This window comes from Anas platyrhynchos, chromosome 8 (genome assembly GCF_047663525.1).
Source record: "Anas platyrhynchos isolate ZD024472 breed Pekin duck chromosome 8, IASCAAS_PekinDuck_T2T, whole genome shotgun sequence".
Classification (NCBI taxonomy): Eukaryota; Metazoa; Chordata; class Aves; order Anseriformes; family Anatidae; genus Anas; species Anas platyrhynchos.
The window spans coordinates 30,085,716-30,100,781 of NC_092594.1; the positions used below are offsets into that span (position 1 = coordinate 30,085,716).

General features: G+C 40.0%; 1 protein-coding gene across 11 annotated transcripts in view; it reads left to right on the forward strand.

The window, feature by feature from the left end:
- Nucleotides 1–15,066, forward strand: part of MAST2 (microtubule associated serine/threonine kinase 2) — a 198,933-nt gene that overhangs the window by 100,622 nt on the left and 83,245 nt on the right. Inside the window, exon 1 of one of the 11 annotated variants that reach the window (XM_038183265.2) lies at nt 5,833–5,867. The exons of the other annotated variants lie outside the window; for them this stretch is intronic. Coding sequence (XP_038039193.1) covers nt 5,848–5,867 — 20 coding nt within the window. The 5' untranslated portion in view covers nt 5,833–5,847. Of the gene's footprint in view, nt 1–5,832; nt 5,868–15,066 lie in introns of those variants that run through there. 11 annotated transcript variants of the gene reach the window in all.

Below are 15,066 nucleotides of genomic sequence, written 5' to 3' on the forward strand. Positions count from 1 at the left end.
TTAGCATTCCCCTTGCTCCCAGAATAACTTCGTAGCCAACAATCCTACAAAATAAGCCTTTTGTCTCAGAAAAGGCATGGTAAATGCAGGGGCTTTATGGTATCCTTCATGAGTTAAACAAGCAATGAGGAAATGAGCTGCAGGGTGGAAGTGCCGGCTCTGAACACGCAGGTTGGAGCAAACGGCTGGAATTATCCCTAGGAACAAGTCAGACGCCACTGCTTAGTTTGGAGTTCAGGCCTGAGTTGCTCTGCTGGGTACCGTCCTGCCACGCAGGCAGTGTGATCCCTGCTAGCTGGCTATGAAGGGTAGCCCCGAGCCTCAGTGCTCCATCTGAGTCCTTGATGTGGTGCAAAATACAAAAACCCCATTACGGGAGGGTTTAGCAATAGCTGTGCTGCTTGGTGGAGAGGCTGATGCAGGGTGGAGTGGCTGGAAAAGGGATGAAGATGTCTTCCTGTTTGCAAATACGGCTGCATAGTTAATTCATTAACACTGTACTACAGGTTAGGAATAAATTTTTAAGTGCATCTTTTAAGTGCAGCATGATAAATAATTCATGATTACGATGACGAAATGCCATGGTGGTGACAGGAGGCTCAATTTATGTTTTCCTTTGGCTGAGTTTTGGCTGGTGGAGAGGGAAGAGCTTGGCAGAAGGTTGCCGAGGTTATAGCATCTCATGCTGTCTTCTCACAAGCACTGCTGAGTGGTATCAAGAACGTTTTGGATAATGTATTAAAGGTTTTTATATAAATGCGAAGTGAGATTTTCAAAACTGCTCTGTATTTTTATTTTTCAAATGTCTTCTCATTTGTATGGCATTTGAATCACATACCAAGGGGACATTTGATTAAATAAGATAACTGACATTTGAATCATATATGAAGAAAACAGGCCAGGGAAAGAATGCTAGTTCGAGTAACTTATTTAAAGAGGCTAATTGACCTTTCCATGGCATTTGAGCCCAGTCATCAATTTTGTGAACTTGAAATCATGTTAAATGTATGTTATATTGAAGTTGCCAATACCTTACTAGTGCTATTTGTGAATAATGTTGTAAAGAATATCAGCAAACTAATTAGTATTTTTATAAATAAAAATCCAAAGAGAGATTTTCATTGAATATTTGTAGGATTTGCGGCACAACTAACTTGGTGTTTTAGCAATGTTGGCTTATTATCACTCTTCAGCAGAGTTTTCATATAGAAAATACAAATTATGACAACAGAGCAACATCCTCAATATCTAAGTGAGTACAATTTTGTAAGAATTGTTTTAGAACTAAGGTATCAGGTCAGCTGCTTATGCTTAACCTGTGCTGTGATACTGTAGTGAATTAGATAGCATTTCAGGCTATTTGCTATGATGACAACCCCAGTTAGTTCAGTAACTGTGCCAGATTAAAGTTACATGAGAAGTTGGCAGCTCTTCTTCTAGTATATGGAGTGCACAATGCCTTATAGCTAATTCTGCTGCACTTCAGTAAATGTTGCTGATCCTTTGAATCATTATCTAAACTAATGCAGTCACTGGGCTGTTATCTGCATGGGAAATGCTCACCAGAGGGAAGTTGGGTTATTCTTCACCCCAGAAAACCCAGCTATCAATTCTTGGTTTAATCTTAAGCAAATGTGTCCTTTGGAGTCCTTTTGTACAGAGCCAGTACTTGAAATATGGCCGAGCCAAGGCAGTTAGAAGAGTGCAGGGCTTTGGTTCTGTACTGACTTGGAGCTGGGGTGCATGGAGCTTGGCTGATTTCTGGAAATTAATAAACAAAAGAAATGAGAAAGGTAAGATTGTGTAAGGAAGTGAAGAATGATAGAAAGGTGAACCTTAAAGATATATTCAACTTCATGTCCTCTGTCTGACTGCTACTTACATGGCTCGGGATGGCAGTCTGCTCCATCTCTTCTGCATTTGCGTAGGTCACTGTTCAAATAATAATGATGCCCCAAATAGCTCACACATCCACACATCTATGTATTTTTTTTAATCTTTTTAAAGGAACCGTGCCATGCTTTTTTTTTTTTTAAGAAGCTTATAGGAAGAACTTTATTCCTTTCTTCATGTTGAAAGTTCGAAGTTTTCCACTGCAGTTTTCATGTTACTCAGTTTTGACTACATTGTTGGCGATATACAGCAGTTATTTCTTCAGTTCATTTTCAGTTTTATTTACGTTAAGTTATTTTTATTTATATGGCAGTAATTTTCTTGTCAAATATGTCATTTAAAGTTTAAAATAAAATTGATACTCTCTTTATAGAGAATAGAATGCATCTGCTGGTTTGTGATTCCTCCGAACAATTCAGCTTTGCTAGTAAAACAACTTTAATTTTCAGGTATTTCTAGTGGCTAATTTGTGTATTTGAGGTATATAACTACTCAAAAATGTTAAGTCTGAAAGTACCACTTATTTATGTGACACTTAATAGCATGTAACTATTCAAGTGATTGAATAATTAGGTAGTTTTTTTCCCCAAGTAGTATTGCAACTGGTTCCTGTTACACAGCTTTCCTTTACCGTGGTATGATTCAAGAGTTATTCTTGTGTGAAAACTATTGGACTGCTACATGTTTCATCCTGGTTGAAATATCTCAAAAATATAGTGAAAAATAATAATAAAAAAATATTGTGGGAACTTTTCTTGAACAATAGTCAAAATCTAGTCAGTTACAAGAGTTTTGACCTTTGTGATGTTCTTTTTCAAAATGACATCAATGATCTCCATGGTACCACTTTAAACTTTATAAGGAGTTCAGCTTACTTTTAAAATGGCAGGTTTTATTTAAAAGAAGATGGTCTTATTTGCAGTGAATTCATTGATTGTTTACAAATGAGAAGTGTAGCTGCTAGGAAGAAAGTCCAGAAAGTCATGGATTTCATGTGGACTGTTTGCTTAACTGTGTTCTCAGTTCATGTCAGGCTTAATTAATGTCCCACTTAGGTAATGGTAAATACGGGAAATTGAGGAAGCCTTTGACATGGCTATTTATAACTGCCCAGTGGATGCAGTGTCATTGGGAGGGCCCTGGAAACTACAGATATGGTCAGCAGAGAAATACTCCATCATCACAGGAGGTGCAGAACATTTCTGCAGATGGTCTTCTCTCAGGACAAGCTGGATGTGAACTGAGTGACGGAGATTGATGGAGACTGAATACCCTGAAAGGCAAGTGGAAGAGTTTTAAGGAAGGTGGTTTCTTTTGTGCTGGAATCCCAGCAGGGTTGGGAATTCACAAACATATTAACCGATTTGTGTGCTAAATATAGTTGAAAGCTGCTCTTATAACACATTTGTGTATGTGGTATTTTTGTTGACACGCTTTCTGATGTGCAGAAGGCTATAGTTCTGAACAAGTGAGAATTTCTAGACTTCACTCTGCACAGTGTTTTGTTTGATAGCTTCATTGTGTTCTTTTGCTATTCCTGTAAAAACACTGCATCTCGAGTACGGCATTCCTGTATTTTTCAGAATACTTTGAACTTATCTGTATTTAATGTTTGGGGACTGTCCCAGAATACACATTTTGCAGATGATGATCTACAAGGCTAGTTTTTGCTCTTGGCATGTGGAACATGCATTTTGAAAAGCGGGAATATGAAGTATTAAAGAAAGTCCTTCCATTTGTGAACCAGCGTTACATAATTCCCAAAACATTTTCACAATTTTTGCCTAAGTGCTCTGCAGAACCGTGCTAAACAACAACAGGATGGGCCTTTGGGTTTCAGGTGATGACGAGCGTCCAGTCCCCTTGTGCAGCTGGGGTGCCCTGTGTTCCCCAAGAGCAGCCGAGGATGGACAGGGTTTCATCTGGTTAACACTGCCCTCGAGCAGTCAGTCGTTGGTGTCCTTGGAGAATAGGCTCCTAAAATGGCTTCTTCTTTTTGCATCCTTTCTGCTGGAGATGCAAAACTGATGGTGTTGAGTGTGATGATATAGAGGGCTGTCTTCAGCTGCTCATTCTTCAGTCACTTTCAGGAAAACAAAACCAAAAAACTACAAAACAAACAAACCCAAACAAACAAGCACCACACATTTGGGGGATTTAGCAGGTTTTGGCTTATTTACTAATAATAGACAGCCTGGAATTTATTTTTGTTGTAAGGTTTAGTTTGATAGTTAACTAAGCACTTTTGTCCCTGCTATTGCTTTATTGCTTGGGAATTTCAATTCATGTTTCAGTTGACAGAGTAAATCTGAATATTTTTATACCTTTTCAAAAGCAGGGTTTATTGGAATTGGAAGGTCACAGCATACCCTGAATATAATGCCACAATGCTTTTCTTTGGCTTCTAGACTTGACTGGTATATGCTATTATGTAGATACATAAATTAACGTTTCTGATCAGTTAGCAGATAGTGGCAGAGTTTTGTCTGGTTGCACTCTAAATTAACTTTGTGAAATCAAACCAGAATGTGATGCAGATTCATTTGATACAAGTGTTTAAAAGCGCCGGAAGGGATGGCTGTATGGAGCAGAGATCTGGTTCCTGCAGCATGCAAAATCACATTGCTGTGTTTGAAGCTCAAATGGAAGGGGGATGCTTTGCTGAATCAGATACTGTGATTTTTGATAAATGTATGTATTACAAATGCTGCATTTTTATGGGAAGTTATGAAGGTCACCTAATTCTTTCATGTGATTCTGTGGAAAATAAAAGGGTACCTACTGGGATTTCTTTCTCCCAGACATTTCTGTGTATTTTAAAGTATTTTTATGTATTGTGCATGGAAGGCAGTGCCAGCTGTTGATTGTCATCTTTCTCATGTCTGTGATAAAAAGCCACTCAAGAAGGCTGAAATATGAGAACGTCATTAGCTTTCCTACTGGCAGAAGTGCTTAAAAAAGCCACAATAGAAAGAAAATAGATTGCATATTGAAATTAAAAAAAAAAAAAAGCAGCTACAGCGAGGGTTTGTTTAGCCCTTGGAAAAAGCAAAAACATGGCAAGGAGCTTCTACAGGCACAAAGGGAAAAGAGTGAACCTGTGGCTGATGTGCAAGGGTGTGTGTGGGAAACCTCTGATGTGCATCACGCGTGATTCCCCACTTGTGTTTTGTTGTCACAATTCAGCCGCTCGAGTTGTTTTGTGGGCACCAGGTGCAGTGTAGGAGTTTGTGTTTACTGTGAATGACGTCTATGAGGCACGATCTGGTTTTAAGCTGATCTTAGGTGGCATTGTAAGCTTGCTTCTTTTTAAAAATTTATTTAAAATCCACTTGGGACATTGAAAGACAAAGGTAGGATTCATTTAAAGATTGAAGATTAATGTAAAAAATGAAGGAAATGCCCCCTGTGTGGTTACAAAGCAGAAGGGCCTCCATTTCAAAATAAAACCACAAACTAGGCAGTTAGTGGTGTTCTCTGCAGACACAGCCTAAAAGCAGCGTGTTATTCAGGATTATGAATAGAGCCCTGCTTACGGTTTTGCTTGAAAATCTTCTGATTGTAGTTGGATGAACGTGGAGAGCTGTACAGAAATCGTGTTTGTTATGTACACAGAAGCTCCCGTTTTAAAGTGTATATGGTGGGAAGGGAATAAATTTCTCATTTTGCACTGCCTCCTAAGCTAGAGAGAGGCAGGCAGGGATGGAGGCAGGAGAAAACGGAGGCAGTGGAAACAGCAGCAATATGTACGCTTGCCTGCCTGTCTCGCATTAATGGAACAGCTTGCAAGGTCTACAGGGAATTTGCATTGGCTCTGTCACTGGTATTATTTAGTTCCTTATTTATTGCTAGTGGCTTGATTGTGCTGTATTTTCCCAGCAATGAAAGCTTTTAAAGATCATGTCTGACTCCTTTTGGACTGTGCTGTCCAATTTCTCTCTGCCTGCTACCAGCATGTTGAGACGATCCAAAAGGTAATCTAAGGATTTTGCGAGTAATTCTTATGATGTTTTTCCAAGCTACTTGTTTTAATACTGTTTAGGCTTGCTTTCTTCCTTTATTAACAGATTGAATCATATTCCTAGTATGTTAGGTATGATTTCTTAATTCTTTAATGGTTTGTAGCTGTAGTACTTGTAAAAATCATACTGTGCAGATCCGTGCTTCGTTCTTTTCACAGATATTTATTTAAATGCATTGTTCCTCCCGTCTCATAGAATGTGAATGTGATAAGGGTTTGTTTCTACAAAATGATGGATTGATGCCTTACTAAGAACAAGCTGCTTCAGTATTCAAAGTAGCAAAACAGTATTATGATGATATAGGCAGCACTGGGCAGGGCTTGCAAATATTTTGACGTATAGTACATGATTTTCTTAGGGATATGCATAACCTTACGTTTAAAATCGTTTTTAATAGTTCTAGCATTTTTTTCTTTTGGAGATGTAAATATGCTACTGTAGTCATTAGCAGGATGGCTGTTCTTACACCACTCCTCAGATTTTGATAAAATCACATTGAATTCTGTGACCTAGTAAACAGTATCGGATCTGATGCAGTACAGTGATGTCCCTTCAAGATCGGGAAATATCAACATAGTTCCTGCTCATCAGGTGTTCTGTGGAGCTTAACTCAGGTAACTTGAAAACTTACTGGAGGAATAGACTGGGTGAGTAAGGTAGGTAGTAGGTAATCCTGACTGACTAATTCAGTATATTTGGCTTTATGAGTAAATGGTTGGAGTTAGAATCAGAATTTCTCATCATTTGATTGGCTGATAGAGCTAAAAATCTATGTAAGACTTGGAATATAAACTTTGATTTTAGGGTGAATTTTGTTCATGAGTCATCAGAACTGAAATTTATCTTTTTTTAGGAGATTGCAGCTCCTACATAGAAATGTATTGGACAGGGGGCAGGGAGGATAAACCCTGCTATGATTCCTTTTTTTGTGGTTTAAATTTCATTAAAGTTGTTTTCTGTGCTAAGTGATTTTTAGATTTTTTTTTTTTTTCCTGGGGCCAAAGAATGATTTCGTTTTAAAAATTTAGATCTCAAGTTGTTTGCTGGTCTGTTTGCTCCCAGCAGTAACTTTCAAACTCACTGAGCAGTGGCACCAGTAGCCTGAAGGAGGAACAGAGGTGTCTGAGGTAGTGCTCATGACTTCCATGTGAGTTTCTTGAGCTATGCAGAGGAAAGGGAGGTAAATGATCATCCTGTGCCTCTGTTTCCCAAAAGACAAGGTAGGTAGGACTTGGCTTTCATGTTGTTTGGCCAACTGGTGAGCGTGTCAGCAGCAAGGTGCAGTGAGCCCTGCCTAGCTGGGTTGGAGCAGGTGAGGGAGAGGAGGCATTGGTGCAGGAGGACACTGCTCTGTAGGAACATAACTTTTGTTACACCTGCTGCTTCTGGAGCAACCTGCTTCTTCCTCCTGCTTTCCAAACTTTTTTTTTTTAAAGCTTGCTCTGTTCTGGAGGGTGTTCTGCATGCAAAAAGGTACGTTTTTTTTGTGAAAATTCAGCAACTGTGGACTTCCATAGTGAATAGATGTCTACAGTGTTTCTGCATAACAAGGATAAGATATTTTTATTTTTTAATACCTTGTTGGTGTGCCATTATGAATTTAAAATTAGACATGAAGTACTGACACAATTTCAGAGATACTACCAAGGTTTCAGGTGCAATATTTTGTCAGAAAACTCCCACTCAAAATTTACAATTCCATTTATTTGTTAGTATTTGAAGTGCAAAAAGAAAGAAATTGATCTGTAAATCTGCTGTGCGTCTTGATGGAAAAGAGATTACTTTTTATTGATCTAATCACTCAAATGAATATTAGATTTTTCAAAACGATCAAACGGCTGTATGAGAATTCACAGCAGAGAGGTGCTGCATCCAGTCATGTGGTAGAAAGCCTATTTTGCACAGCACAGAAACCACAGGCTTCAATCAGCCTCAGAAATAAAATATTTGAGCATGTGTGACAGTTTGCTGGGAATATCACCTTCTGCCATGCTCTGCTGGCAGCCTGCCCAGCTCTTTGACTACCGTCTTGTGGGAGATGGGGAGGCAGGTTGGATCGGTGCTGTGTGGATTGTAATAAATCGGCTACTTCATACGACAACACGCTGTAGGATTGTGATTCTTGTTAGGGCATCGGTCCTGAAAACATGCGTACACATGTGGTGACTTTGCTCCCAGGAGCATCTGGGCTATGGGAGAAGCCACAGTACATCTAGGTCTGTGTGGTGTTGGGGCCATCATGGGCATGTCAGGGCATTCCTGTGTGCTAATGTTCCCCAAATCATGGCATCTATGCACTTTGAGCGAAGTATTATATCATTATTGAATTGATATTTTTCCGTTTTTGTCGTCCTCCCATCGTACCCATGCACTTTTTAGTAAACTTTTTGCTTTTAAGAATTATTTTTGCCATCTAAATTTCTTCTATAGAGTTGAATTTTTTTTCCGGAGAATATTTTGCTGTATGAAATACTTGACACAATTTTCCTGTGATTGGTCTGTAAAACTTTGGGACAGTCCCACTGCGTTTATGACACCCTGTGTGCTCCTCGTTCGGGAGAAGGGAGCCACTGGCGGTATTCTGGCCACTGTGCTCTGACACGTCTCTCTAACGATGCCTTCTGATATGTACTAAACATCCTAAAGGGCTTCACTCCCATATGGCTTTCCCTACATTAGGAGGCAAACGTTGAGAAGGGCTCCTCTTTCTCCGCGGTACATTATGTTGAAACGAGCTCTCTGGTGCAGCTGGTGGGATTCTCGGTGCAGCTAATGGCACTGCGAAAGCCAGCCATCTGCTCCTGTGGTCAGAGGAGCTGCCTTCTTTCTGCTTGAGCCAATTCCCGGAAGGATAGAAAAAGTCAAGAGCAAACTAAATACATAAGAGTTTGTCATGGGAGGGGTGACATAAACATAAATCAGATCTACCCGTCAAACCCGTTTGGTATGAATATTTATGATTTTAAGCTACAGAATAAATACGAGAATTCCTTGGTTCAAAGGGCACGTGGGGAGGTATTGTACTATCGGCTGCACTGAAGCATTGCCTATTGAAGATGGATTATGGAAAGATAAAGCGTGATTTTGGCATATTAAAATTAAATGTCTTTGTTTTAAAATCTTTTTGTTTCTTTGTGCTTTGGGAATAACTTTTTTTGGATGTGCTCTTAAAATTTGCTGTGTAGCAACAGCAGTACAGCATCATTGTGCAAGGGGCTGTGCATTAATTTTGAAAGATTGACTTACAATGATGATTTCTAATTTATTATTATTTTTTTTTTAGCAAAGTTTAATCCTCTTTGGATAGACAGACTGTGGGTATGGATCTTAGGAACTTGACTTTTGTTTAGTGACTTTTTTTGACAGAGTTTGGGCAGGGAAGTATTCGGGCCGATGTATTGAAGTGTCTTGAAAGCTGACTTTGGGGGATCACAAAGGTGGATTTCTGTTAGGAAAGTTGTGCTGTTTTCATGTCATGTTTCATAGGATAGCCACTGACACTCTAAATTTATTTCTTCTTTGTGATGAAAGGCTCTCACTGATTTCATAATTGCTTAAACCCACAGGAATTAAGCATCATCAGAGTGTGAAGCAATCCTTAAGTAGCAAGACCCCTCTAAAATCAGTGATTCTCTAAATATCATCATATTTCATTGTAAATGTTTCCTTGGTAACTAACAAAATGCTCCTAACTACTTAAACATTCACAACCCTAAGAGAAACCACCTCTCACTGGGGTGTGAACCATTGAGGGGAAAATACTCGGGTGGCCACGAGCAAGCTTTGAGGCACTGGTGTACTCCGGGTAGCTGCAGGGCTGTTGTTAAAGGGTTGTGCTGGATTGTGAGGCTGGCTCCTTTTAACTGTATTTGGTGTCTTTTTAATGCTGATTCATCTAGATTGACATTAAAAGCTGTGTGTGTCACACGGATGCCACCTCCTCCGTATATACATTGTCACTCTGAAGAAAAACAATTAGTTTGACACTAGTAGGATACTTACTTTTTTGCGGTAACGTAAAGCTAAGCTTACGAATGTGAGTCTGTGCTATAATTAGCTTTAAGTGACAGCTGTCACGCCACAAATTTCCTTGCTCAAATGTGTAAAATCAGAAACGTTTCCCTTGTGTTGGGAAGGATGTGAAAGGCCTGAGATGTGATGCTTCTGATAATATTTAGGTCCAATTTGTACTTAGCCCACTGTATTAAACGGCCTCCAACTGACACTCCTAATGGGAGAGGAAATTTCATTTCAATTACTTCTGCCAGTATTTCCGAATGGCTTTGGGACAAAAGCACTGACAGCGTTCGGGGGAGAAAAAAAAATCAACCTTATCTCCTGAAAAGCTCTTTGGGAATCGAGTTTTGCATTGGGCGAAGACATAACGGGCGTTGCGGTCACCGGGTGAGAGCTGGGCTCTTCCTGCTGCTGGTGGGGAAGGTGAGTGCTCACGGGGCCTGGGGAGCCTGCGGGATGGTTGTGCTGCCTCAGTGCACTTCAAGAGACTGGGATCCCATGAATAGAACAAAGGTTCTCCTGATATCCAAAAAATAAGTGTAACAATTAAGGGAACGCACCAGTACTGTTCCTAATTTGGAGTTTATTTGGGGTTCTGTCTGATAGACTTGCTCGTTTCTCTGTTAGACTAAAACCCAATGTTTCCTACAGGGTTAACGCTGAACTTTTTAAGCCCTGGAAGCCCTTTGTCCAGATGGAAACCTCTTGTGCAACCTCTTGGCTAGTGCCCAGAACAAACTAGTTTTTCAAGTCACAATGTTGTGGAGCGGAAACCGTGAAACGCACAAATCGGGGATGGTTTCGTGAATCGCTTGGATCCTTCTCGTGAAGGAGACAGCTGAAAGTCACATAATTTTACACTGATGTTTGAAGAGAGCGGAAAAATGGCTGTTGGAAAGAGTCTGGTTGTGGAAGAGACTGGAAGAGGAGGGAGGCTTTGAGGTGGGCAGCGGACGATGGGAGAGCAGCGCTGCGCAGAGCCAGGCGGCAGGGCACACGTTGGCATGCGCTTGGCCTGGAAATGTGCAGTTCTCGGGTTTAATTGAAGGAGACACATTGGAGTTTTGGAATCCTTACAACGTCTGTGCATCTGCTTATTTCAACTGTTGTTTGTCTCTGACAAGGGAATGTTAAATCCAGAGTGGCCGTCAGCTTAAAGCTCAGGAATAGCTCGCGATTAAGTGCTGGAGAGTGATGGTTTGAGGCCGGGCCACGCTGGGTATTTGGGCAGCCCCATGGTTGGCTCTTCAGGCCTTGCTTTTGTGAAGGGTTAACAGGCTGGAGAAGCTGAGGTGGCAGTGAATGGGAGGCATTGCATGAACTTTTAATGTGTTGAGGTGTAAACAGCACACCTTACAGATACATCCAGTTGTGAGGCAGCTTTAGCTGTGCGGTGACGTTCCTCCCTGCACGTCCATGTGCCTGCTTTCTGAAGAGACATTGGGCTGGGATAAGGAGCAAACCATGAGATGTGCTCGCCAGTGCACTTGGGATTCCTGGTATTGCAGTGGCAGCTGAATGCTGATGTTAACAAGGAACAGTAAACACCTTAGGGCAAGATGTTGGTATAAAAAGACCTTATTTAAAGAACTGTGAGGAACAGTATATGATTTGTCATCTTCTGTGACCTTATACCTTCCTGGAGGCAAATGACTTAGCTTCTGGTCAGGTGCTGAACAAATAGTCTTGACAGCCATCTCATTTATCCGAGTAAGAAAGTGTACATTTTTTTCAAAGCATAAGGAAAACACCTTTGAAGTGTTTTGATTCTATGCTTGTACCTAATTATCAGATACTCCCTGAATTGTTTTTCCCAGTCCATAGCCTGACCTATTTTTAATCTTTTTGCTATTATTTTCAGGACTGCAGAGTAATACCTATCTAAATGTTCTTTAGAGTAGATTTGTAGTTCAAATAATAAGCACTTCAGTAATGAAAACTCCACGTTTATTCCAAGATACACATATTGTTTCTGTATTAAATTCTGCAGCTTGTCTCATGTTGCATGAAATATACTGCTGACTCTCCCAGCTGTTCAGTAGGGTGAGAGGTGGTACCTTTTGCCCTTTTTGTCTGAATACTTCAGTCATTTTCTCTTCCATCTTCTATTTCTGCTTCTTTTCATTTTAATCCCTTCTCTTTTATTTTTTATTTTTTTCCCTTCCATCGTTAGGGGAAGATGTTAAAGAAAGCACTCATGGTTCTAGCTTCACCCCTCTGCCTGGGCTGGCTTGCTGCCTCTTGATATTTTATGGACTGAAGGCAGAAGGATGCAGAGAAGCAGCATTTAGGAGGACAAAGCTTACTGGTCCTGTGAGGGGAGACCTTAGAGCAGAGGTGAAATCCAAGCCTGTTGATACCAGCCTCCTGGCAATTATGTCCAGTAAATTGGACGTGTTCTTGGGCTGTAGGCTTAATACATTGTGATACTTTCCACAGGATACCTCAAGTTGGAGAGGTTTTCCACTGTGATATTTTATATGAAGACAAAGCTTAAGAATGTGTTGAAAATCTAAGCAAATGTTACGCCTCTGTAGAGATACGGTGCTGACGTTATTCTTCCCTTATCTGCCTGCTATACTAAGCATATCTTTTAAACTACTTCAGAGTTAATAGAAGATGTAAATGGTGCTTCACATGGTTTATTTCATGCTGAAAAACTTACTTTTGCTATCATAAGATAATGTCTGGGAGCATGTACTACTGGAGAACCCCTAGGACCCAAAGAGAAGTGAGCCTCTGAAGATTTAGATATAAGAATGGTCTTTCCCTAAATATTTTATCTCTAAGGAATCTAGCTTGAATCCTGACATGGTATTTGAGATGACTTATTTCCAGGATGTTGCATGTTTTCCTGTCTTTTAGTTTTGTTCTAGTCTTAATTGCATCATAAATTACTATCAGCTTCAATTAGCAATCTTAATTTAAATTAAGCGTGATTGCTATGGAACTTGAAGACCTGACTTTTGTAGGTATTTGCATTTGTCTTCCTCTATGTCTTCATTTTTTACTTCCTGCAATTTTTTCAGGTCTTGTTTCTTATCATAGTGGCCTTGTTGGTTTCAGGCTTCATGGTGGAACAAAACTGAGAAGGCAAGAAAGCTGGGAGATGGCAGAAAATATTCCCAGAAGCAGATTTTATTGCAATCTATTACTCATACAGTGATAGACTAATTTTATTTAATTTTATCAGTCCCATGTTCTCTTTCTTTGTCTCAGAGAAACTTTGGGCCATACGTACCTGCACTTGTGAGTTTGTAGTAAAGTTTGTTGCACATCACTTTTAAAAAAATAAAAGTAAATACTTATCTGTTTCTAGTTCCTTTAAATATGTGTAAGTACATTGAGCATTCAAAAAACTTTTAGTGGTTTCTGAATTTATATTCCAGTCCAATTTTAGAACAGGTATTTTTGTTAGAGATCAGTGTTTTTAACAATGATGTGAATTATGTCTCTGTGATTTTACTAGGATTTATTTTTTTCCTATTTTCTTTTGATTCCTTCTTGCCATCACTGCTACCATCCCTTTATTTTTGATGCATTCATCTAGTCATACATGCTGCTCTTAATAATCTTACTGTAACTAGAATTGATTTTAATTTTCATCCTTAGGTAGAATAGCTTTTAAAACAAAGATGCTTCTCGGACGATGGCCAAACTGCATTGCCTTTGGCATGCGGTGCAGCATGCTTTAATTCTTAGCTCTTGCCTGTTAATGTTTGTATTTTATTCTGCTTAGTTTTGTGAAAGATTGTTTCAGCTGCAAGCTCTGAAAATTTCAAAACAGTTTGCATGTGTCTATTTGTAGCATGTGCTTGTATATTTATTAAACCGGAGCAACCTTCCTCGTATAAAAAATTAATAGCAACTGGATAATGAACAATTGGCTCAGGCAGCAACTCAGCTTTACCCAGCAGAATGGTGTGGTGCTTGTAGTCAGGCTGGGTTGCTGCAGAAACTTCACGTTGCTGCGGGTCTGGGGTCTCCTGTCATGGCCTCAGGGCTTCCTTAGCGTGAAATGGCTTCTGCAGGCTTATTGTCTTTATTTACAGAAGGTTGCTTCTTTGGTCTTACACATGCTGCCCTGTAGTTATTTAATGTGTGTTTCCAAGTTTATTGTGTTTATCTGAAACAAAGGTTTGTCCACAGACCTGCCCTGTAAACAAGCAAGGCCAAAATAACTGAACACTTGATTTGCAGCAGCGCGGTGTACTTCTGCATGTGAGTTTTTACCATTTTTACTTGCTACACGGAGCATTTTTTGTGCCCACACAGCTCCAGCTCTTGCCTGTCACCTTCTATCACACTTGGAGCAAATTCTTACCTGGCTGTGTTTCCCTCTCTGCTGTTGGATGCGAGTGTGTCGATGGCAAGGCTCTTCGGGGGCATTTCTTTAGCAAAGCGGGTGAGAACAAATGGAGCAGAATCTTGTCTTTCTCTATGCTTTGGCTCAAATACCTGCTCCAACACACATCTCACCTTCATCCTGGTCTGGTCAGGACCAGCTCTGTTCGTCCCCTAGTGGGTCGAGATGGGCGAAGGCATGCACCTTTCTGAGGTAGCTTAGTCCTGAGGGGGTGCTGGAAGTTCTGCCTTGTTATTGTCCTAATACTGGACTATTATCAGCCTACTTCAGCACCCACGTAAGTTACTTGTATTTTTTTCCCCCTGTTCTCGTGTGTGCAGAACACAACCATACAACTGTGTGAATCTCTAGGCTCTCTGCAGAAAAGGCAACTCCACTGAGACAGTCTGATATGGAGATTATTTCCAAAATAATGTACTGTGCGAATGGTTTTAAAATTAGATATGTAATTTATTGTCACCCTGCGGTTTGAAACTGCAATTAGCTGATAAAGAGATAATTTGGAACATTTTTCGATACTTAAATTAAGAAAATGCTCTGAAACAAAGGGAACTGTTCAAGTCGAGTGCTACATAGCAACTGAGTGCCTCTTCCTATTCTGGTACATGAGATTTCCATTAAACCCAATGCTTTGGAATCTCAGAAAATGTTTCTTTTCATTTTTGGCTCGTATGCTTAGTTTTCAGGATGCATCTTTAGGGAGCATGTTTAGAATGGGTTTGTTTTGCTACACACCTATATATCACTAGAAGTTCCAGGGTAAAAAAT